The sequence below is a fragment of the Ambystoma mexicanum genome, chromosome 3q, assembly GCF_040938575.1.
Source record: "Ambystoma mexicanum isolate Mex_15411 chromosome 3q, UKY_AmexF1_1, whole genome shotgun sequence".
NCBI classification, from domain to species: Eukaryota; Metazoa; Chordata; class Amphibia; order Caudata; family Ambystomatidae; genus Ambystoma; species Ambystoma mexicanum.
This window is the reverse complement of record NC_090926.1, coordinates 879,260,786-879,286,949: the sequence shown is the minus strand read 5'-3', so window position 1 is coordinate 879,286,949 and position 26,164 is coordinate 879,260,786. Positions and strand designations below refer to the sequence as shown.

General features: G+C 46.3%; 1 protein-coding gene across 2 annotated transcripts in view; it reads right to left on the bottom strand.

Annotated features, from left to right (window-relative positions):
* The window catches only part of TEX2 (testis expressed 2), a 1,181,730-nt gene that overhangs the window by 709,819 nt on the left and 445,747 nt on the right, over positions 1–26,164 (bottom strand). For both annotated transcript variants that reach the window (XM_069654999.1, XM_069655000.1), the window contains exon 3: positions 18,866–19,066. In XM_069654999.1, coding sequence (XP_069511100.1) covers positions 18,866–19,066 — 201 coding nt within the window. The remainder of the gene's footprint in view (positions 1–18,865; positions 19,067–26,164) is intronic.

Sequence of the window (26,164 nt, the reverse complement as noted above, 5' to 3'; positions counted from 1 at the left end):
GCACTACTAGGCTGTTTCCTCCTTTCCTCCACCGCCTCCTCTTGTTCCACTATTTGTCAACTGATTTTTATCCTCTCCCCTTTTATCTCACTATCCTCTACCTCTCACCAGCCTCTGTTATTTCTCCCAATCTGTTATTTCTCCTCACCAACTCTCCTTTTCTCACCTTCTTTTTGAATTGGCTTCTCCTCCTGTGGCACCCTTATATCAGGTGCAACCTCCTCCTCACTAGCCATCTCCTCCACCACCGCTGGCACCCCTGTATCAGGTAGAAGAAAATGGGAGGGTCTTCCTAGGTAAGGAGACAACAGGGCACACTATAGGCTTACAATGCACATATATATTTAGTACCAATGGTGACTTATATTCATGTGATTAGTTTTAATAAAGCATAATTGATAACACAAAGTCAATAATAACATAATACACACACATTCTGTGTGGTACATTCAATTTGAACAAATTCATATATATAAAGCAAAAGGTTTTTTGCACCAAAAGTATCCAATTGAGAAATGTTTTAACATAAATCAGACTAGGTCCAATGATCATGTGATAATAAAGCACTATCTCTTTCAAGGAGCCATAAGTACTGCACTGGATCTGTATAGTTGAGTACAGCGCCTTGTTTATGTACACTACGCGTTTCGGGCTATTGGGCCCTTCATCAGGTGTGAGTAGTAGGTCGTTTTCTGCAAGCTAAGTAAATAAAAGCTAGGTTAGAGTGACTTTGGTCTTATTCATTCGATAATTAAGAAACTCTGAAAAAAACAAAATTTTGATGACGGAATTGAAAGAGCAGTCCAAGCGAATAAACCATCAAAGGTAAGTCATTCATTCGTCACTTATGTAGATACTAAGGGGGGAAAAATAAATGTAAGCCAAATGTCGGATACATAAATTCACTAGTGGTTGGCCACACATGGGACCAGTCGCCAAAAGTAATACTTTTATTGACTTCATTTAAGCTTTGATTAACGCTGAGTGCTCCTCTCACCCCTGTATCAGGAACCTGCTCCTTTCTTGCCTTCTCACCACCACCTCCTGGCTCTCTCCTCAAACCTCCTGTCTCCTCTTCTCAGCCCGCTGGATTTCGCAGTCATCTTCTGTATCCTATCATTCTGGCTCCTGCTGCTGATCTCTCCGTCCGTCCGTCCATGAATGAGATCCTCTGCAAACTCCCAGCTCTCTCTCTCCCGTGTGCTTTCTTGCTCTTCCTTCCCCCCGCCACCCCGTTCATTTCTATTGTTTTCAAGTATAAACAGTTTGGGTTGGTATCAGGGATTGATGGTTCTCTTGCCTCACTCTCAGGGAGGAATCCCAGTTTGTTGGGTTCAGGTGTGGTTAATTCTGTTTAGGCCTTGGAATTGGCTACCCGTGGTTCAGAGGCAGTACTGTTGCAATTTGTAATACTCTACCTACGTCTCCACTGCTGCCGCTCACCGACAGTTCTTTCAGGCTCCACCTGAATCTTCACACTTCTCTCTGAATTCCAACATTCTTCCCATCTTCCCCTTTTGCCCATCTTTATATTTAAATTTTATTCTCCTTCTTGTGTTTTCCCTCTGCCGTGTCTGTGTTACAGCTGACCCACGCCTACTTTTGCTCTGGGCCTGCAGGGCCACTCCACCTGCACGGTAGGCTTTTCCCCTCTTTTTGCCAGCTTAATTTCATTTTCTCCTTCTTGTGTCTTCCCTCTGCGGGTCACTATCAAGCCCCTGCCATGCCCCTCCTTCCTCCCTCCTCCCATCCCACCCACTGCGTGCCCAGATTGGGTATGTGCTCATTCATGTGACCGGAAGTCTCCGGGTTCAGTGGCTCAGCCCGGGCCGCCATCAAGTGTCAGAGGCAAAGGGCAGCTGCCTACACTAAGCAGCTCCACTCTGTGTTTGCCAAATGTACACCTCCGATTGCCTGACAGACAACCTACAGAAACAGAAAAGCTAAATGTGGTGCGTGCAGGGAGCATAGCCATTACTGTACTCCTGTAAAACCCCACAACTCTGCATTTAGCCTAATTGTGTAAACTGCCTGTCTTCTGCATCTGGCCTATTTACATGGGTTAGCCTCTTGCGTGGCACTTAGTCTATTTGGGTAGGTTAGCCATGTTTTGCATTTGGCTGAATTTATAGGTTAGCCATATGCACCCTGCTGCGCCGGACTTTGTGTAACATCTATATTGTGTTGGCTCCTGCTCCCTGAGATGGATTGTTGGGGGGTAGGAAATGTGTCGCCTTTGGATGGATTGTTTGGGGTGGGAAATGTGTTGCACTTTGATATGATATATGTAATTTATAATGAACCTGTACACAAGTGTTTCTAGGTGCAACACGACAAGTAATCGAAGACAGAAGGAAGACAAAACAACGATCTTACTAGGCCTGGTGTCATTCAGATTGGGCAAGTGCAAGTGGACAGAGGGGGAGAAGTGCCAGGGGAGCAAGGGGGAGGGGAGAGGGCAAAGGAACTCTTAAATGCTGCCAGGGAGGTGGTGCATAAGTGCAAAGAGTCAGGGGACTGTAGGGTTGCAGATACAGTCCCTAAGTGGTTGGGAGGCCCGGAGGCAGTGCAAGGGCAACTGGTGGTGCAGGTGCCTGGTCCCGTAGGTTCAGTGGGTGGCCAGGTCACCAGTATGCACAGCAGACAGACATCAGCAAGGGAGAGGGAGAGAGGAAGCGCAAGAGAAAAGGAAAGTCTTTTGCTTCTGGAAACCTTAGGTGGTCCTGCTCAAGTTTGAGAGAGGCAGGGAGGCTGTTCCAGAGGAAGGTCCCAGCCGAGGACAGAGATCTACCCCCCACTCTCTTTCTGCCTGAAGAAGCGTCTGACCCTCACAGTTGGAGGTGGACGAGCGGAAGGAAGGAAGATGCTTAGGAAGATAAAGTGGTTGTAGTGTGGTCCCTGGCCCCGGAAAGCCTTGTGGATGATGCATAGGGTGTTGTACTTGATCCCTGCAGCCACAAGGAGCCAGTGGAGACATTTCAGTGCTGGAGAGATACGATGCCTAGGCTTGAGGCCAAGGACAAGTCTCACAGTCCTGTTCTGGATTAATCGTTGAGGGCGAAGAGTAGAGGCAGGCAGATTTAGAAAGACGCTGTTGCAGTAGTCCAGCTTAGAGAGGACCAGGGCTCTGGAGACAGTGAGCTTATGGGGAAAGTGAGAAAAGGAAGGATATCTCAGAGGAGGTCCAGCCGACTGTGTGACTTCTTAGAGATGTCTGAGATGTGAGGTGAGGAGAGGGTGGAGTTGAAGATGACACCAAAGTTCTTAGCCTCACCGGAAGGTGCTATGTGAATAAATGTACATAGGAAGATGGGGAGCGGGTGCAAGTGGATCTAAATCACCTGTCCTAAGCCCAGCCCACCTAGTGCCATCCTGGTTGCTGCTGTTTTTCCCTACTTAAACAGCCCTCCAGCTTCTTTTCCTTTGCAGATGGGGAGCAGGTGGTAGTAGATCTAGGGCACCTGGCCTAAGCCCTGCCCACCAGGTGCCTTCCTGGTTGCCGCTCTTTTCCCCTACTTAAGTAGCCCTCCAGCTTCTTTTCCTTTGCAGATGGGGAGCAGGTGCAAGTGGATCTAGGTCACCTGGCCTAACCACCATCCACCTTAGCCCTGCCTCCTCCTTTCTGCTCTTAACTCTTAGCTCAAGGGCGTCTCTCACCCAGGCATCCGAAGGGAAGGGCAGTCAAAGAAAAGGGCAATTCCTATTCAGACTAGGAGGACCCAGGGCCCGAACCCCTGTCCAGACAGCAGGCAAGCATGCACCAACATGTGTTTACTCCCTCTGTCCCCACAGGCCATGCCCACCATCATCAGGCAAAACACAAACGTCAACTTCTCTGGTGCTGGGGTGAGGACAGGTGCTCTGTGGTACAGTAAGTTGTGCATATGTAAATGTTGTATTCTCGCACTGCAGCATGTGTGGGTCCGCTCCCCCCTCCCTGCACTGTATTGCTTTGTGTTCTGCTGCATTCTTCCTTCTAGGCTTACATTTGTCGACTGCTTTGTTCTTTTGTATATTGTTCTGTGATCTGCTGTGCTACACCCTCCTCCAGGTTCTCTTTTTAATGACTGCTCTGTTCCTTATGCCCTGGTAACCTGATTTCATTACCGGACTGCCTTGTTTTCTGCCTGCTCTTCCATCTGAGCTCTTGTCTACTTAGTCAATTGTCCACTATTGTCTTGTCCCTTTCGGTCTAGTCTGCTTGCAGCCCTTGTGTCCTACGTTAGTGCCTCTCCCCCCAGCTTTCCCCTCCACTCTTCTTCCTCTTTCCTCTTTCCCCACCTACTCTATGGTGCTCTCTGTTTCTTCTATCTTTTCAAACTGCTTCTCTAGCGACTATCCTGCTCTCCTCACTAAGTCTGGTAAGAAGTTCAAAAAGGATATCCTGGTCTCCAACCCAGGCCTCCCTATCGCTGACACCTATAAGAGTGCTTCCTCTAGACCAGGCTTGTCCAACCTTTTTTGAATGTGGGGCCGAAGCATTAACTTTTTGACTCCCGGTGGGCCGGCGAGCCAAATGTCAACGCCCTCACCAAAAGCAGTATATTCAAAATCGATGGTGTGTGACCTTTGACACAATAGCATCACAGGCAGTGATAGCCATGCAGTCCCAAAGATAGCTTTTGGCGTCAGGGACAGTGATCAAAGGTTAGTTTCTTGTGATTTCTTCCAGTGTGTATGTGTTGACATTTTTCTGAAATAGTGGGGGCGACCGAGCGTAGCGAGGGAGCTATCACGATCTAGTGAGGGTTTGGGGGGAACCCCCCCCCAAGATTTTTTTCTTCAAATATAAGGCTCAAATGGTGCATTTTACAGCAGGAAAAGTGGCCAAAAAGCCATAAGTTTACAATCAGTTCTAAAGGGGAACATGTACATTCCATGTCACCAACAGCAGACAAGAACATTGTAGAGCACACCACATTTTAATGATCAATGTGTCACCAGTGTAAAACAGCACTGTCACTGATGTAACACATTGGCATGCTGGTTGTGCCCAAAATATGCCTCTGTAGCAACATGTCTATGCTGGTTGTTCCCAATTTAGTTCAGCATTGTCCTGTACAAAGCATGATTGATGCTGCCTGAGCATTTGCACTGTGTGCCCAATACATATGCCTATGTATCTCTGTAATACACATTCATTACTTCTTTGTTAGTGATTGATGCTGCCTGTGCAGTGTGCCCAATACATATGGCAGTTTATCTCTGTAATACACATTCATTACTTCTGTGGTAATGAAAGAAGCATAATCCCATTCAAAAGATAAAATGTGGAAAATTAATCACACAAAGGTGAACCCAATTGAAGACTTCTCCCATCTTAGTCATAGGGCAAAGTAGGAGTTTGTCCAACCCCAGAAAACTTCAATAAAGATTTTTCATATTTTACCTATTGTGTACGTGTTATACTTGTGATACCATGCCTCCCCCACACAACACGCCACGCCACTTTGTTAGCAATGATTTTGTCATATAAATTAAGTAGAAAGACGCAGCGATGGGAAAAATGTGCCTAGCAATACAATATTTCAAAAAACTAAATTAATGGAAAACATTTTAAGCAAACGCAACCAATTCAGATAGCAAGAGATGAATGCTGGCCCTTATTCTCGTAGGATGTGCGACAAGAAGAGGAAGGAATAGCAGAACAGGGTCAGAAGAGGAGAATCAAAATCCATCTTTCGGCTGAAAAGAATCTTGTATTGAACAATACAACCTGTGTATCTCAGGATGATTTCAGAGAAAGCACCTTTCCACACACTATGCCTGAAGAGGCATCGTCGGCGTGTGCCAAATATCCTGAAGGAGCACAAAGCATTCCACACCATAGAGAAGTTAAATGTAATGCTGAAAGCACACACATCGCAGCAGTGAGCGCCCAACCCACTGAGCTATCATATTGGCTATAGTAAAATGAGCAATTATTCGGTAGTGGATACCATTAAACTGGTCACTGATATTTAACAGCAGACCAGTTAAGTTCATCTGCAGGTCTGGTGCAAAGTTGGCCGCATGTCAAGCATGCATACATCTACTTTTCAGGGTTCAGAGGTTGGCAACATAGGGAAAGCAGCGCACTCACAGGACATCCACACCCATACAAATTAATAAATAAACCAGACCATGGCCTGTGACTGCCTCTGGTGCCCCCAGTGCACCAGAGGCAGTAACAGTGCTCCGCCACGGGCCAGAATTCGGGTCCATAGACCCGACAACATTGAAAAAATAAATAAATAAACCAGGCCATGGCTTGTTACTACCTCTGGTGCCCCCTTCCAGGGGGCACCACAGGCAGTAACAGTGTTCTGCCACGGCATGGTTTATTTATTTATTTGCTCAATGTTTGTCGGGTCCGTGGACCCGATTAATTTATTTCTGCAAGGCTGGTCAGACCCAGCATTACAGAAATAAATTAATTAATCGGGTCCACGGGCTCGACAAAAATCGAGCAAATAAATAAATAAACCTGGTCATGGCCTATACTGCCTCTGGTGCCCACTCCTATGGAGCACCACAGGCAGTAACAGTGTTCTGCCACGGCATGGTTTATTTATTTATTTGCTCAATGTTTGTCGGGTACGTGGACCTGATTAATTAATTTATTTCCGCAATGCTGGCCAGACCCAGCATTACAGAATAAATTAATGAATCGGGTCCACGGACCCGAAAAACATCAAGCAAATAAATAAACTAGGCTATGGCCTCACGGGCCACATGAAATGGCTCAGAGGGCCGCATTGTGGCCCGCGGGCCGTACGTCGGACAACCTTGCTCTAGACAGACCCTCACCGACATCCTCTTTGTCGTTCCCTTGCCAGACCTATGGACTCTTCATTTGGTCTCTGTGCTCTCTCCTTTCTCTTCTCCCATTAATGGTGGCATCCAGTGGGAGGCCCTCCCGGCCCCCTTCCACTCCTCTAAGGTCATCATTAATGTTTACCTGAATGGCACCGTCTTGGTCCAAGGCCCTCAGGCCAACCTTCTCCTCTTTGATAGACGCTTCCTGTGCCTTATCAATTTCCTTTCTTCTCCTGCTGTCCCTTCTCTCCCTTCTTCGGCTTCCTTGCCCCCCCTATGCCTCCTCCTTGGCTACCTTGCCCTCTCCTCCTTCCTCTTCTGCCCCCCCCTCGGTCTCCTTCTACACCTCTGCAGGGCGTACCTCTGATTTGTACCCCTCCCCAGAAGTCTTTCAAGGTTGGCAACCCTCTCCATATTGCCACTCTCAACTCTCGCTAAGCTGTCAAACACTCCTCTGACATCTGCCACCTCCTGGAAGAACGTGATCTCGATGTCCTCGTCTCACCGAGACATGGCACACGACCAGCTCTGTCACAAGCTTTCACACTCTCCTCCCTGATGGCTACAAGATGCTCTCCGCGCTCAGATCCAACCGTTCCGGAGGGGGTGTAGCCTTAATCTTCCCGGAGTGGATTCCTGCCTCTGTCATTCCTATGCAGGCCTACTACTCTTTAGAATGCCTTGTCTGCAGGCTCTCTCGGCCACACCTCTCATCCTCCCTCCTGGCCTCGACCACTGAACTCCTTCTTGGGGACTTTAACATCCACCTGGAGATATATATATATATATATATATATATTTATTCTCTCTCTCTCTCTCTCTCTCTCTCTCTCTCTCTCTCCCCACCCCACCCCACCCCACCCCACTGTTGAGCTCTTGACCGCAAATGCCTTTAACAATAATACATGCAATTATGATTCGGCAAGTGAAATAACGGACACGACACTCGTACGTCTGCTAGGCTTCTCCTTTATTTCTTAACTGCCCTTCTCCCGCGGTAACCCCTCCCTCCATACCACGTGGGACGCAGCCCACTTTTTATCGTCACGGAAAGAGGACTGTTCCTCCTGACGTATAACGGCCATAGAGATAGGACATTACATCTTCCCCCTCCTTGAACAAACACTTCACTGGTGTTCAGTTGAGTTCTTCAATCCATCTTATGGGTCTACGAATGACCCTCTTGGATGGGCTACGTACCGATGGGGCTGATGTTGCCAGTGTACTGTCACTTTCGCTGCCACTATCATCCGCATCTCTTTCCTCCTCCCTGTAGCTAGAGTCGGTGTCTGAGGAGTCACCTTCCGACATTGTTGATGCAGTGGCGGTGGTGTCGGTGCTGTTGAAAACCTTGAAGAAAGATGAATTTCTAGTGATTGTTCTGTTGGGGCTGGAGGCAGTTATCATTGACCCTTGAATGTGGGTTACTCTCATGGGATCTGGCTTGAAAGCAGGCATGTCCTTCGTGACTTGTTTTTGTCGTACTAGTACTTGGTCGCCGATGCAGATGGTGTTAGGTCTGGCATTTCTTCTTATATCAGTGTATCTCTTCATTTTAATCTTGCTTTCTCGGTCTTTGCTTCTGGCTTTCTTTGTGTGCGAGAACTCATCCTTTCTTTGCACGTGATGAGGAAGTCGTGTCTTGATGACACGTCCGAACATTAGCATTGACGGGCATTCACCCGTCGAGCTGTGCGGTGTGTTCCGATATTCTCGCAGCAAAGTGCAGATGGCTTGCATGAACAATCCATTTGTAATGGAGCAGATTTGTAGAGTGCGCTTAAGGTTTCCCATGAAACGTTCTACCATTCCATTCGCCTGGGGCCACAGCGGTGTGACCTTGTGGTGTTGGAACCCAAGATGTTCTGCGAACATTGCAAAGTCGTGGCTCGTGAAAGGAGGACCATTGTCCGACTTGACTCTGGAAGGTATGCCATAGTCGGCGAATGTTTTGTCCAGTGCAGGTATGATGGACTGTGCACTGGTCGAGTGAACCAGATGTACTTCTGGGAATCGCGACATTTCATCAATGATTACCAAGACGTACTTGCCATTCATCAGCGGGCCAAACATATCTACAGCTACTTCATCCCACACTTGCAGTGGCATCTCTGAGGTTTTGAGTGGTTCTGGGAACGTGCGCGGTGCCACCGCCTGACATGGTAGGCATTTTCGTAGTAGCTGCTCTACTCGTTCATCTATGGATGGGAACCATACCTTGGTTCTAAGCTGCCTCTTGGTTGACACGATTCCTCTGTGTCCAGCATGTGCAATGTCTAGTATCTGATCTTGCAAGGTTCTTGGGATGACTATTTTGTTTTCTTTCAGTAATAGCCCTTCCGGTGATGTAGATAGCATGTGACGAACTAGTTTGAATGTGCGGAAGTGTTGTTCCTCTTCCGTGGACAGAGAGGATGCTCCTTTCGCGTTGACTTGCCATTGGTTCGATTTGAGGCAGGTCTGCACCTTCTGGAGTAGTCCGTCCTTTTGTGTCTCTTCAAGCAGTTGTGCCGTGGTGATGTATTTCGGTAGTGCACTGCTGATCAGGTATCGGAGGTATTGATTTGCTTTGTGTGATTGGCGCTCGTCCTGGGCCGGGAGTGGATAACGTGATAGGAAATCGGCTGGATTGTTGTCTTTGCCTGGTCGATGTATTATTTTGAAGGAGTATTCTTGTAATCTTAGACCCCTTCTGGCGATTCGGGGTGGCATTCTCGCATTCGGTTTCCCATAAATGGTGGTGAGGGCCTGGTGATCTGTGATTATGGTGAATGGGCGTCCATACAGAAATAGGTGATAGTGCTCACACGCCCACACTACCGCTAGACTCTCCTTTTCTGGCTGAGAGTAAGAGCATTCTGTCTTGGAGAGGCTGCGGCTGGCATAGGCTACAATTTTTCTTGGCGAGTCAGGGGGTGCACCAGGCCTGGATTGTGCTAATATTGCTCCTAGTCCAACTGGGCTCGCATCTACTGTGAGTTCGGTGTCAAGGTCGGGGTCATAATAAGCCATACAGGAGGCTGTTGCAATTCTCTTTTTGATTTCTTGGAAGGCTTCTTCGCAATCATTTGACCACTGAAATTCTTGATGTTTTCCGGTTAGGAGTCGCAGCGGCGTGCTTACTGAGGCAAAATCCTGTATGTAGCGGGTGCAATAACTCGCCATTCCCAGGAAAGAGCGTACTGCGGAAACGGTCGTGGGTGTGGGTGTCTCAACCAGAGCTTGCACCTTTTCCGGGTCTGGTTTTAGACCATCCTTTGAAAAGATGTGTCCAAAGAATTTTAGGGTGGATTTGCTTATTTCGCATTTGTCCGGGTTGAGTGTGAGGTGGGCATTTTCCAGTGCCATGCAGACTCTCCTCAGCGTGTCATCATGACTTTCTTGTGTGATGCCAAATATCAAGATGTCGTCCGAATAATTTAGGCAATTAGGAATATGTTTTATCACTTGGTGTATTTCATTTTGGAATATTTCGGCGGCCGCCGACACTCCAAAGCTGAGTCTTTTATATCTGAACAGACCTATGCGCGTTGAGAAGGTGGTGATGTACCTCGAGGTAGGGTGTAGTTCCAACTGATGGTATCCCTTATTCAGGTCTAGCTTAGAGAACACTTTGGATCCATGCAGTAAATGCATCATATCAGTCATTCTTGGGGCCAGGTGTCGTTCCCGCTCTATGGCTACATTAGGGGCCCTCATGTCCACGCAGATGCGGATGCTGTCTTTGCTGTCTTTCTTTGGTACGGGTACAATGGGAGATACCCAGGGAGTTGGTCCGGATGCTGGTTCTATGATGTCCTGCTGCAATAAGGATTGGATCTCGTTCTCCACATGCCTTTGTATGTTTAGTGGTATGCCTCTGTAATGCTGTGCAGTCGGGGTTATTTGGGGGTTGATATGTAGCTTTACTTGTTTATCCTTTAACTTGCCCAAACCTTTGAATAGAGAAGGAAACATTTGTTTTATCAGGTCTTTGTGGCTGGTAGTGTAGGCCGACATTATTTGATACATGATTTGGATGAGTCCCATTTGAATTGCAGATTTGAAGCTCAAGATGCTGCCCCCTGGTACATCTCCTTTTATGACGTATATTTTGATCATCTGACTTTTATCTTTGTATTGACAGTGTGCCATGAACATCCCTTGGCAGTTGAGAGGCGTGTTTGATCCATAAGGGTATATTAATGTGTCCGATTCTTTTAGTGATTTCTTGTGGTTGAGTCTCGTGTAGATCTCATCATTTATGACATTTACTGTTGCCCCTGTGTCAATTAGGAATTCTCTGTTTTGTCCGTTTATTTGTAGTAGTAAAGTGGGACTGTATTCCGTGGCTATGCTGTTTCCAATTGCATGCACGTATCCCCTTTTCCTGTCCCCACTGGATGAGGATGAGTGAGAGTCTCGCCTTCTGAGGGGTGAACTTTCTAGGTGTCTGATCTTTTGTCTGGAGTGTCTCCTGCTCTCATACTCTCTTCTTTCTTCCCGCCTTCTCCCTTCTCTTGGCATATCACGGGACAAGCTTTGCGAGTGATGTCTGGATCCTAGGGGTGACTGCCTCCTATGAGATCTCGGGCTTTCCTTTTTTGCACTTCGGTCTGACCTCCTGGTGTCTCGGTGCACTTCAGACGATGGGAAGAATTTGATGTTTCTGCATACTGATTGGAAATGGTTTTCACCTCCGCACTTGTCGCAGTTGTGTCCTATGGCTGGACATGGGCCAACGTGAGGATATTTGAAACCGCACCTATAGCATTTTTTTAGTTCAGTGAGACGTGGTGCTTCTTTGGACGTTCTGATGGGGCATATCGAAGCCGTGGAGGCAGACTGAGTGATTTTGATGTTGTCCAGTGATTCAGTCTGTTGCGTGAGCGCAGCGTCCGCTCGTGCGAGTTGCAGTATTTCTTCTAATGTCCTGCTCTTTTGGAGTAATTTCTTCCTGAAATCTTGAGAGGCACACCCGGCGATGGTTTGGGATTTTATTGCTTCTTCCGTTGAGTATCTGTCAAAATCACAATATTTTGCTCTTTTCCTGAGCCGCATTACAAAACTGTCCATGTTCTCACTGCTGTCCTGCGTGGAGGTGTGGAAGATGTGACGTTCATAATCAACATTTCGCAATGGTGCAAAATAGGCATTCAGGGCGTCTATAATACCTTGGAAGGTGTCTGTGTTGTCCTCAGGCATTTCAAAACGATGTCTCGCACCACTGGTCCTAGTGAGTGGAGTAGAATTCCTCTCAGTCGGCGCTCCTCTCTCACCCCTGATGCGTCTATGTAAACATGTAGTTCTTTGAGCCATCTGGCCCATCTAGGGGCAAGGCTGCTTGTGTCAGACATGTCGAAAGGCGGGACAGCCAGTAGTTGTAGTGATTCAGAGCCACAGTCGTCTTTGTGGATGGCTTGGCGGGTCGTGGAACTGGAAGAGGGGCTCAAACTGCCGCTGTCGGGGTTGTCAGCAGACATTTTAGTTTCCTGTCTGTGCTCACAATGCGTGTCGTAGCGGCTTTTGCGTGCTGGTAATGACTGTGCACGTGGTGGGCCTTTGATGTGCTTCCCGCTTTTTAACGGCTTGCCATGTACTTTCCAGCCCCTTCTCCGTGCACTGAAGCTGTTGCACGTATGGTAGGCCTCTGATGCCCTCCTCGCGCTGTGCCTGCGTCAATGTGGGTTAAAATTTCAAGTGCGTGCATTACCCGCTGAGCGCCACGTGTAATACGCGGCTCTGTGAGCACCGCGTGTAACACGCGGCATGCGTGACACGTGGGTCGGCGGTTCCTTTCCGGCTTATGTCTGCGGCGCGGGCGGAGGCTCTTACTTGCGTGTGTCGGGGTCTCGCGGGCTTCGCGGGTGGCGCCGGATCAGGCAGTCAAGCGCCTGGGTTCACACGCCGCCAGCAGTCAGGGCTACTGCTTTAGACGTGCTCCGGCAGCAGATTAATCCTCGTCGCCATTGTTGAGCTCTTTACCGCAAGTGCCTTTAACAATAATACATGCAATTATGATTCGGCAAGTGAAATAACGGACACGACACTCGTACGTCTGCTAGGCTTCTCCTTTATTTCTTAACTGCCCTTCTCCCGCGGTAACCCCTCCCTCCATACCACGTGGGACGCAGCCCACTTTTTATCGTCACGGAAAGAGGACTGTTCCTCCTGACGTATAACGGCCATAGAGATAAGACATTACACCCACCCCAGTATGAGGGTCACGCCTAATGACTAGTCAAAAAATATCCTATGTGTTAGCAGTGATGACATTTTTGCTGGAGGTCCTCCCGGAGAGTGGTCTGTCCAGAAAATGTTAATTTTAATTTCAATTTTAAAGTGGTTACATACTCGGTTTTGTTTTTTCTTCTGTTTATTTTCTTAACTGTTTATGCAATTTTGATGCAAATAAAAAAAATATATAAGTGCCATCGGTCTTGTCTAGTGTTGGTGTATTTCACGGAAGCAATGGCTTGGAGATGACGATAGTCCGAATAGATGATGACCTGATGGAGAGCTACTTAAAGATGATGCCGCCATTCCTGAAATGCCATGCGCACTGCCAGAAGCTCACTTTCTGTGACCATGTAATTCCTTTCTTCTGGGTTATATTTATGCGACATGAATGCAATCGGGTTGAGCATATCTCTTTCAGAGTATAGCACCCATAGTCAATGGGGACGCACCTGTTTCGATGAGGAATTGCTTTTCAGGATCCGAGTGCTGTAGGACGGGAGCAGTCGTAAACGCTTTGAGTGACTCAAAAGCACAATGTGCTGTGTGCGACCAACTGAAAAGAGCAGTGGCTTTAGTGAGCTCTGTCAGTGGTGCTGCCATCGTGGAAAAGGTCAACATGAAAAGGCGATAGAAATTTGCGAATCCCAGTCAGGATTGCAAGGCACAGAGTGTGGTTGGAAGCCGGCTAATCCAATAGCGCCTCGACCTTCTTTGGACACATGTGTACTCCTTTAGGAGTTAATAGGGACCAGAGGAATTCTAAGTCTGTGACATGGAAAGAGCACTTTTCTAGCTTGGAACAAAGATGGGTTTCGCATAGCCTCTGTAATACTGTTTGCACATGCAACATGTGTTTTTCCACAGTGTCTAATATATAAGAATATCGTCCAAATAGAAGACAACAAACATATACAAAATGTTTGGGAACTGTCATTCTGCCTCATTAGGAGTGAGGCGTTATGGGTTTAACGGCGCCGGTAATGCTGCCGGCGCCGTTAATCCCATACCGCCGCATTACGAGGTCCCCTCGCGGGACCCGCTCAGGACGTCTGGTCAGACCAGACGTCCTTTGTGGGTCCTGCGAGGGGCCCAGCATGCTAACAACGGGCCCGTCATTTACGGGCCCGTAGTTAGCATGCTCCCCATTCCCATTTGAGCCCTATGGGGGCTCGAATGGGGATGGTCCGGGTTCCCTGAATGGGGAAATACCGGGCTTTCAAAGTCGGAATGGCCCGGTATTTTTCCATTCAGGGAGCCCGGACACAGACCTGAGTTTGGAGGCAGCCAAGGGATCGAGATCTGAGGAAATGTGCATCGGTTCTTTATAGTAATCTCGTTGAGCAAATGGCAATCGATACAGGGTCAGAGAGTAGCCTATTTTTTGGGTACAAAGAACAAGGGAGAGGCAGCCGGTAACTTGAAGGGTCGTATCCACCCCTTGCACAGGGAATCGTCAAAGTAGGTTTTGAAGATTATATCCTCGTGTCGAGTCAGAGAATATATACAAGCGAGAGGTAGAGTAGCATCTGGAAGCAAATCGATTGGACATTAATATTCACTGTGGGGAGGTAAATGGTCTGCAACCTCTTGGAATGTGTGGTAGGCACTGGGTACTGATATTTTGGCTTCTCCGATGGTATGGAGTCCAGCCAAGATACGAGAAGGATGTTCTAGAATGGGGGCGAGTTACAGTAAAGTGTACAATACTGCGATGAGAAATCAACCTTTTATAATATCCAGTTTATTATGAGATTGTGCAACTGTAACCAGGGAGACCCTAAGATAACCTTAAAGTGAAGAGCAGAAATAAGCTTCAAAATAAGGTTTTCCTGGTGTTCTTGTTCAGTACTCATCATAAAGAGAGCAGTACAGGAAGCAAGCAGGACAGATATCAAAGCAGTGCCATCAACTGCTCGTACAGCTTTTAGATGTGCCTTTTCATTTATAGGTATACAGTGAAGTTGGGCAAAGGTAGTGTCCATGAAGGACCCTGAAGCTCCAGAGTCTATAAATCTGACAGCGATTGGGTAGGATCAGAGTGACTTGCAGTTATACATGGGGTTTTGATTCAAGAAGAGCCGGTTATCGGTTAGACTCGTCCAGACAGATCTCGAGACACGTTTGCTCATTTTCCAATGCCCATTTTGTCCTACGAGGACATAGGTGTATACGATGGCCGGACTTGTTGTCATGATCTCTGCTTCCAAAAGGTCAGGGTTTTCCCAACTCCCTTGGAAGCAGATCCATAACCCAGGTTCCGAGTGCCAACCAGTCCCAATTGGGACCTTTTGGACCCAGTCCTGGCGCCAGTGGCACCAGGCTCATAAATATGCCCAGTCCCAGCGCTGGAAGCGCCGGGCTCATAATGCTTGGGTGGACTTACCTGCAGCAGACCATGCTGCTTACTTGCCTGCCAGTTGAGCCTCTGATCCTCTTCTGTTGGAGCTACTTTTCCTGTTGGGTGGGGCAGGAGCCACTCCCTAGGTTCAGAACACTGGAACTCTTCTGGAAAGCAGGAACTCTTTTCTTACCTAGGCGTGGCTGTGGAAGGAGACACCTAAGCACTACAGGAGGCTATTTAAACCACACCCGATGGATGAATCTTGCTTTGCGTTATTCTGCATCCTCTGCAGCAGAACGCTCATCGTGTCTTCTGCATCTGATCCTGGGCCTAAGGAAAAAGGCTTACCATCCTGAATCCAGTCTTCAGCAACACCTATAAAGACAAGAAAGAACAGGTTAGCATTACGGTCTTCAGTGACAGCGCTTCACTTACCTGGTCCATCGGCTGTCACCAACGCCTCGTGCTGCATTCCGGCATCTGAAAGACAAAGGCTTACCTACTCTTCGTGCGCTCTGGAGGTCTTCGCACTGCATTCCGGCATCTGAAAGACAAAAGCTTACCAACTCTTCGCACGCTCCGGAGGCCTTCGGCGCTGCATCCCGCATCTGAAAGACAAAACAAGGTGCGTTTAAAGACATTGGGGAACTTTAATACTCACGTGCCATTACTCCTTTCCACATCTAACCCAGTGGGTATTCCGGCACCCTGCAGCCGCTCCGAACTTGTACCTGCAAAATAAAAAGACAGAGCGCATCGTGAAGCAGGCAACAAGCGCTTACTTACGTGCTTCCAGGCGCTTCTATTCATCACACGGGCTCCATCTTCAACTCACTTCAGCCCGTCATCCGCCATCGCCGGAACCCTGCAAAACAAGAGACATCATTACTAAAGACTTTTAAAGACATTAGAATTACTCGAAACTTACCGTTCGTGCAGTAAACGACGGACAGCAGTCCTCTGAAGTCAAGAGGCCTGCTCCCCTTATCCAGTGAAGAAACTGGTTACAGCACCCTGCCCCGAGGCAGATGGAGAGCACGGCGTTCACTTACCTAAGGTGAGAGCGTTAACCTTTGGGGTTCTACAGGAGAAGAGAAAGGGAAGAAGAGAGAGACATTCAATAACCCAGTTCCTTAATCCCATATTTTCTATCTGCAGACATCTTACCCTTCGAGTCAGACATACAGTGCACAGAGGTCCAGCCCAAAGAGCCAGCCATGTGTTACACATCACCTTTGAAGATACGGTATACGCCCAGTCAAGACCGGCGCCTCTACGGGAATCAGGTAAGCGTTACACTTGTCACAGTAAAGACATACATTTGCCGACTGGCAATGTTCTCCTTTCTTCAGGGGTGAGTGGTCCATGGATTGGACCAATCTGCATAGGATCCACTTATTCCCTGACTTGTCACGAACATCAAAGTCAGTGCAACAGGGCGTATGGAGGGATGTTTCTTTTCTTCCTTATGCTCAGAGATATGAGCGTCTATCTGTAGCTCTAAATCAAGCAATTCAGGGTATATGTCAGGGGTTACTGGGACTGTTGGAAGGGCATTTTTAGGGTGTCCAACAGCCTTCTATAGAAGAGGTCCACACATTTGGCATTCAGCCAGGAAACCTCGGCCACAAATTGGTTGAATTTTGTCACATAATACAGAACCCCTTGTAATCCCTGTTCAAGGGCGAGTAACTCCAGATCCAATGATTGGGCATTGTAAGGAGTGTCGAAGACTCTATTCGTAGCCTCTAGCAGGGCCTCAAAACCATAGAGCACAGGGCTCTTAGCTTCCAAAAGGGTGTTTGCACATGTAGCAGCCACACCACCAAGATGAGCGAGAACAAAAGATGCTTTAGTTGTGGCATCTGGAAAGACAATAACCTGACAGAGGAAGTGGAATTACACTCGTTAACAAATGTTCTGTAACACTTGCGGTCCCCAAAGAGACCTCCCGGAGGAGCCAGAGGAAAAGACTATGGCATTAGGAAAGTAATGGGAGGCAGAATGGCGACTGCAGCCACTACAGGGGCGGATGTGGCACCTTCGGACACACATTCTGGGTCGGGCTAATGCCTGTGCACTGCTCTGTATTGCATCTAACCGCCAGTAAATGGCCGCATCGGCCAAGACCATGTTAGTTCTAAGGGAGGCTATTGGCTATACATCAAGGCAGCAATGGGGGTTGGAGGTGCCTTCAGTCTGCCACCCCAGAGGAGCAAAAGAGGCTACTCAATTTGTCAAACTGGAAGAAAATTGCTCCTGGTAGGACGCACACCTTCCTCAAGCCTGTGGAGAGGACGAGGGCGGAATGGCAGAGGAAGACCTTAATGGACCACCTCGAAGCTGCCTATGCAGAACAGTGTATTGTAAGAGATGGGAAGAAAGGAGAAAAAAAAAGAAATGTTAGAGGTCAAATAAGCCGTTCTCCAATCAGGGAAAAGAAAAGAAAAAACACATGAGACGGATGCAGGAGTTCAGGAGCCAAATGAAGGAGGTAGAAGCAGCAAAAGGGATTCTCCCAAACAGTGCTCGCAAAGACGAAAACCGCATTGAGTAGTAGTGTCGGTCTGAAAGCCGCGGGTATTTACTTCCACAATAGCGAGCGTATCGCAACATTGTGATGCAAGCGTCGCAATCTCTTTTGGAGATTGTAGTCTGGAATCACATGGTGTCTGACGGAACGTGGCACCATCCAGACTGTGACACAAAGACAGAACAAGTTAACCAACATAGTGCTGCTGGAATAGATTGGTCCTACAATATTTTATTTTTCAAGTACTGACATTGCATTCAAGTCTGAATGGAAGAGAGAGGTGGTTCCACAGAACTCAACCTTGAACTGCCAAAATGTGACCGTCAGCCGACCTAAGATTACATCTCTGTGTAGAGGTCCAGCAGGCTGAAGGGTGAGGTATTTGGAAGTTTCTATGTCCTTGCAGCGCAATAAATTACCTTGTGGTCATTTATTTGCCAAAATTGCATTGTGAACCTTCACAGTTTAAATAAGAAAATGAATGTGGGTACTCCTTTACCCACCCCAGCCCCTACTACCTACCCCTCTATCCCTTAATACATATACATACCTTTTCATCTCCACAATATCATTTTGTCAAACTTCACTTTCATGAAAAGATAGTGCACAATGATTACCTGCATCATCAAAGATACATGTATGGATCCGAACTGCAATTTTATGACTAAGACAGGAAATTCGTGGATTACATCGCCCCTAGTGTACGTTTGCCGAGAGGCATCTGTGGAATGTTCAGATTTTCCAATAGAAACATAGAACGTTTTCGGAAGATCTTCCTTTAAGAAAAAATTCCACTTTTCAAATGAAAGCTATATTTCTTTGAAGGTTAAAAACAATACAACTATCTTATGTTCCTACAATTAAAAACCAAAAAGGTATAAGGTTGTCCTAAAAGCCCTTGCAAAACCTCATCACAATCGCAACAGGTTATAACATTATTTCATAATGAGTTGGATGCCTGCCACAACACTCACCTTACTGTCCGTAAGGTCGTAGATTTTCTGGCTGATGTAGGTAACTTCTGGTTTCACTTCATTGTAGATGGCCCGTCTGGAAACATTTTTATTAGGCTTCGAGAGCCTTAAGGTGTCCCCTTCCAGGCGGACGAAGACAGAGTGGGTGAGCGTGGCATGGTAAGTTTCAGGATCATAATTGTGGATTTCGTTCATCCATCCCTGGGAGAGAAAGACATTGGATGAACGGGGGGATAGATGCACATCATAGAGGATACTTAATACTGAATGCGCATGCAAAAATAATACAGTAAACCATGCAGCACTAAGCAGAGATTTGTACCAGAACCTGATTAATGAAAATATCTAGTAGTGCGCTCAACTGGTTACTGTACACAACGCTTATAATATACATACACAACAGTTTCGATCCAATTGAAAATACATGTGTCCTGTAGAAGGGGTGCAGTAGCAGGCTACTATAAATTCTACAACTAACGTCCATATCATTGCAGCGAACTCCTAACACAGAAGGAAAATCCCCTACTCAAGTGAAAAGGTTTGCCTAGATTGGGGAACCTTAGGGTGGGTTGCATCGCATATGCCGATGATGATATACTACTGGCTTAAACCCCACTAGGCCTGCAGCACATAATGGATGGGGTGGTGGACTATTTGTTTGAAAATGGTCTGTTAATTAACTTGGAGAAATCAAGAATATTATTGGTAAAAAAGAACAAGAAGGCGCAGAGATATGTATGGGCCATCAACGAACAGAGATGAGGAGGTAAATGAGTTCATTTATCTATGTTTTGTAATAGCCAGAGTGTCCCAGGAGAAAGCTATTAAAGAGTGAGCAGAGGGTAAGGCTGATGTGTTGTTTTCCCTAATGTGAATTATTAAAATGAAGAATTGCGCTTATTCATTGTGGCCTCTTATCGAGTTTTATAGGGTAAAAGTTACAGTGGCGGTAATGTATGGCCTAGAATAGCAACAATTCAGGAATAGGAAATGGTTCGATAGACAGTAAGGGAAGATTTGGAGACCTGTATGAGGGTTCCCCCTGTCAGTCCCAAAAAGTGTTATCAGGCTCGAGTTGTGTCTACATTCATGGTGGTCGCACTATAAATGTCGTATAATAGACCTATACTACAAAATAAGAGCAGGGGCAGATGGCTCACTGCATGGGAAATTGAGAGAGTTTATGCTTGCAAAAAGTCTGTCAGGATGTTGGTAGAATTTATGACCTCATGTGAAGGATATTTAACAGAGGCTAATGTATCTCGGGCTTAGTAGTATCTGTTATTAAATGCAAGATGAGGAACTGAACAGAATGGATGATGAACTGGATCTATCGAGAGTAAAACTATATAAAGGTTCATTGTTTCAATATGTGATTCTGAGAATTACAAGACTCATCAAATTCCCCTCAGAAACTATATGCACACGATTTCTCAGGTATCGATTACATTTTTTATATACGCTGGAAATAGTAGGCCCAAGAATAGGTGTGCCTAGAATTAAGCGCACATGTAGGCTTTGCAGAACGGTGGAAATGGAGATGCTTTACCATTTCATAATGGACTGTCCCCGCCCTGGTACAAAGGAGAGTCTTATTAGGGGAAATTTCAATCCACCTCAGAGGTTATTTCATGTAATTTGTGGTCGAGAATAACCGAAGGAAGCCGTAACTCGCTGATTGTGGCTCCAGTGACATTTTTAAAGAGAATTCTTGGAAACATGGAGGATACATTAGAAGTATACACTATATTCGGATGCTGTTCTTGTCTTAGTTTTAAATCCCGACAACTTTGATCATTTGCAATTTAATGTACATGGTGTATTTATTCTTTTCAATAAATTTTCACGATGGATTATGAAATTGAGATGGATTTATAGGTATGTAATTTAATGGATATGTTTTCATTGATTGAAATGATGGATTTTGTTTGTATAATTGTGTATGGTATAATTTTAACCAAAAACACAATAAAAACATTTAAAAAAAGGAAAGGTTCCCATCGGAGCAGTCATCCAATCTGTAATTTTAAAGTTATTCACAGTCACATGTAGGCATGACACGATATCATTGTTGCGTATAGCTCACATAGCAAACAATATCGATTTACTTTCAAAAACTCATTCTGCTGCTGTGACGTCAGAGCCGAGGATTAGGGAATTCAAATGTGGTGCAGTTACGGCATGGGGTTCAGCATTGCATCTTCTCCATCGGGTTTCAAGACCTGAGGAGAGTTTCAAAGACACGAGGGTAGCAGAGAAGGATGCAGCAATCTGTTAGCACCCCTTATGCCTCTCCACCTACAATACTGGTCCATGGTTGAAAAGGCATATATTGGGAGGTGGGGGAAGAGGGGATATAAAATTATACATGTTTAGATTTCAACAGGGGTGCCTTCCACCTGGGGATTCCAAGTGACATCAAAGGCAACTCAAGCTTAGCTCCCAATGTCTATCTGATGCTAGTCAAAACCACTTGATGAAACGGAACTTCTGCAATTGATGGCTACCCATCCAATTCAGTATGTTCTACACTGTTTGTGCATGCTCTCAGTGATGTACACAGTGTTTGGACACAACTATCTGGGGTTTCAAAGTGACATCATACGCAACTCCAACTTAGCTCCCATTGTCTATCTGACACTTGATGGAATATAAACCCTGCAGCTGATGGCTACCCATAAAATCCAGCATGTTCTGTTCTAAACTGTGTGCTTGCACTCAGTGATCTACATAGCATTTGGACAAATCTACTGCTGCAAGGCGTGCTTCCAAAAATCATCACTGCTGTGTACGGACCTGCCCTCACGATCACACCAGTACAAACAGCTCATTGCTGTACAATTTACTTGCACATTACCACTGCTGTTCACTGTGCGGTCACGCACAATCATTTCTGTGTGCTGAATTTGCAGAAATGATCACTGGTCTGTACTGCAACAACATACATGCCACTGCTGTACACTACACCTGTATAGATGACTTTTCAAAATGAACGCGATACATTACATACCTGTACAGCGGCGCCACACATTGGTTGGATTTTGAGATTCAGTGGCACACGTTATCAATCTGGAATCTACCTTTGCACAAAATACCCCTGGTACTTTTTTCTTAAGCAAAGCTTAAATCTTGGCTAAAGGAAAACCACTATGCGCTTTACTTGACTTTACTTGCACACGGTATGGGTGCTATGCACTCTACTGAAACACAGTAGAGTTCATAGCATACTCACTCCGATAAGGTCCACTTGCTACTACTAATTCTGTAGATGTCACTTGACCATATCATGCTGCTTATGCCACTATTGATCTCATTCTCTTGTGTAAGCACAGCTTGGAAACCTATCTGCTGCATACTATGATTACACACATCACTACCATTTTAAACAAGTCTCTGCTTCCACACTTTAGTGCTGTAAACTCTACTTGCATACATCGCTGCTGGAAACTGCAAGTATCATCACTGTGGAAAATGTTGCTTTGTAAGGGAGGCATGTATCCCAAGTATAACACTGACACCAGAGATACATGTTTCAAAACCTATATTCAATTCTTGGGGTTCGGAAAACTCCTACTTTGCACTATAGCTATGATGGGAGTAGTCTCTACCATGAAATAATAAAGAAAACAGTCCTTCTCAGTCTATGCCAAATCAAAATGGCCTATACTAAAAAAAAAAACGAATGCTTGCCCTATCTCTTATACAAATGGTGTGTAAAGGGGAATGCGTATGCAAAGGAAAGTCAGTGTTATAACATAAAAGATTATGGTGGCTGAGTCAACTCTCCTCCCCACGTTGGACAGTATGGAGTAAACCGGGCCCTGTAAACAGTATGGCACACTCTGGCTCAGGTTATCCAAAAATGGCAGTTCAAAACTTGTGTCGAGGCTCGCTTCGCCTTCCACGTTAAAATCACGTTTACCAACAGTTCTTTCAAAGTTCACGTAGGTCTCCCTCTGTCGGGTTCGGACCTTGCAATCACAGCACTTGTATGGGTTCCCTTCCCCAAGCTTTATGCAAGGGGTTCCCTACCCCAAGCTTTATTCACCTTCGTTAGGGGTTCCCTTCTCCTAACTTATTTCATATTCCAGGTCTCCCTCAGTTGGGCTCGGACCTTTCACTGATGTCAAAGACTTTCGAGTGTGCAAGGCTTTTTCCATAGACCTCCGCAGGACCACTTCGACTTTTCCTTCAGCTCTCCCTTATGGTATTTGCCCCAGTGTCTCTTGGTAGTTCCACAACACAATCAGAAAAGTTCAAAGAAATCTCTCTCTTAAAGCAATTACCTTTTAACTTCCCCTTTCCTCGGGGTTAATCTTGTCCACTGCACATTATAACAAAATAATCTTGTCCACTGCACATTATAGCAAAACATCAAACATTTTGTGGAGACTTTCAAGTGGGCCATTTCCTTTCGGCGGACCACTCAGCTACTCTGCATCACTGGCTTCACAGTTATCAGTGACTTTAAAGTTCACTACAGGTTTGCTTTGTTTCGCGCCTCACCAGTACGCGCGCAACCTTCAACTGGGGGATAGACTGTTGTGGCTTCAATCTTTTTTCTTTTTTTGACACAAACAGGCCTTTCAAATCTTTCGCTAACTCACCGGTTGTGTTTTTCTTTGGTTGTTCATCCTCCCCAACTCCACCGTTCACTGTGTGCATTTTTTTCTTGTGCATATGCTTCACCGTTTCCCGTAGGTAACAACCTCCCCACCCTTCGCTCTGGTCCCTTGATCAATCGTCCTGCTCCAGTGGGTACAGCTTCTCCCAGGAAGATCTGCTCCTTCTTGCATCTCATTTTGCTCAGAATGTGTCTCTATGTTCCAGCTTTTATCCGAGTGGGGGGAGCTAATGAGTATCCGATGTAGGTGATTAAGGTCAAGTACCTTACTTTGCCTGACCTGATTAATGGGACATGTCCAATGAGATATGTGTTAGCCTCTTTACTCTCAGTCGCCTGCTTCCTCGGCCCAGTGATTGTGTAGAAAGGGGGGAGAGGGACGAGTTGGGACATTGTAGAATCCTATAAAATAGGATTGGGCATGGGCACGGGAAAGGGGGGGATACCGCGTCTCACTATCGGTTGCCTCACCTCCACTCCCTGAAGATCCCCCACCCAGATGATCCTCCCGCACTGGTCCACCTCCAGGGTCTGGATCCAAAGGCGATAGCCATGACCAGGCCAGCTAAGAGAGAGATCCCCGGGGACTAGTAAGTGAGACACCTTTTGGTTTCTCACAGCTTTGGTTTCTCACAGTCATGACTGCTGGAAATTATGCTATTACACCTAATCACTTCTGTGAACTATGCTTTGACACATCATCCTTACTGCACCCATCGTTACAGATGTCAACTCCACTTGAAAACATAATCTCTACTGTAAAATCTTCATGCATGCATCCTTCCTACTGCAACCTCTGTTCACACACAATAACTAAGTAAACCCTGCATGAAGTTGCAAATTATGTATGGACACATCATTTCTGCAGTCATTTCTACTTTCACACCTAAGCAATGTTGTGACACAGCATTACTGATGTAAACTGCAAATGTACACATCATTACTGTTCTAAGCTGTGTCACCACATTCCAGGCCAGGATAGCCCAGTCCCTTTGGTACCAGATCTTGCCCCTTCCTGATATCTTCATCTCCTTTCAGTTGCATATTTCAGGGCCTAGACAACCCGGTCCCCAAGGGACCATGGCTTGGCATACCGGTCTCTTCTGGACACTGATCAAGCATCACCACATATTTCATGGCTCTGAAAGCCTAACCGGGTGGGGTGACACATTTAGGCCGGTTGGCCCTCCATCTTACCACCCATCCACCCTCTTGTGCATTTCGGGGCCCGAGCAGCCTGTTCCATTTGGCCATGGCTGACTAGGTTTGATTCAACCTTAACAGATACCCTCCAAGCTCTACCAACTCATAAGGGAAGGTCTGATTTCACAGACAGTGCCAACCATCACCTTACCACTGTAGTAAAGGCCCTCATAGCTGGACCCTGAAAGACAACCGGTGGCCAGACAGGGCCCTCAACTCAACCATCCTCACTGCCACTCAGACATGATTTTCCCTTGCCATATGGAAACCAGTGGATTACAGAATCAACTGGTATTGTATTTTTATTTAATAAAAGATATACCATTTTGATTGGAAATAACATTCGTAGGAAGCAATAAAGATCATAGAGGCAGATCCAAGCTAGGGTGCCTTCACAAAAGGTAGCAGGCAGATATCTGAATAAGAATGAACAGGTTCATAAAAGGGTAGCATGATTTACTGATTCCAGGAAAATGGACAGACAAACAGACTGAAAAAAAAGGACCTAAAGCCATAACAGGTTATCAATACATAAATACTGCCAGTGCATGCATGTGGGGAATTCTCAGTAGGGAGAGGCCAGGGTCACTATGGGGGTGTCAGTAAAGCGGTGTTAGGAGCTCCTTCTGTGGTTAATAATAACTTGAACAGTAGCAATGATGGGCTGGCTTTGATGTGAGGGACCGGGGAAAGGGATTCCAGTAGATAGGGGTGAGTATATAGAAGCAGTAAAAGGAGGCATATTGGGGGTGGGGACAAGTTGAGGAGAAAGCAGGATCACAGAATCGAGGAAGAGATAAGAGAGACATACAGTCAGCTAGGTGGGGGGCGGGGCAAGACCATGACTAGATTTATATATGAGGAGCAGGAATGTATAGAGAGTGATTGTGCTTTAAGCGCCACCCAGTATGATGCCAGTCTTCAGCAGAGGTGGAGGATCTTGGTAGGTTGTAGAGGGTATGAGCAGCAAAGTTGAGAATCTTGTGTAGTTGGAGTAAAGAGGAAGGCCAAGCAGCAGACTACAGCAGTCGTAGAGTTAACAGAGGATAAAGGTTGAGATGAGGGTTTTTGTAGAGTGAAAGGTGAGGTGTGGGTGTGTTATGTTGAGAAAGTTAGTCCTGGCATTTGCCAGAATTAACTGTTGGAGTTTTATTTCACTGTCAAAGTGGATCCAAGGTTGCAAGTCTTAGGAGAGGGAGTAAGGAGGTCAGTTGGGAAGGAGATGGAAGAAGGACTGGGTGGTTTGGTATTGGATGAGGTAAGAAAAAGGGCCTTTGTTTTGGAGGAGTTTAACATAAGCCAGTGTAAAGTCATCCAGTGACGAATGGCAGTGAGACAGCTGGTGATGCGTTCAGAAAGGGCAGGGTAAACAATTAGAGCGTCATCAGCAAAGATGTGATAGCGAAAGCCGAATGATGAGATGAGTTTTCTGAAGGAGGAAGGTGTAGAGGGTGAAAAGGAATAGGCACAGG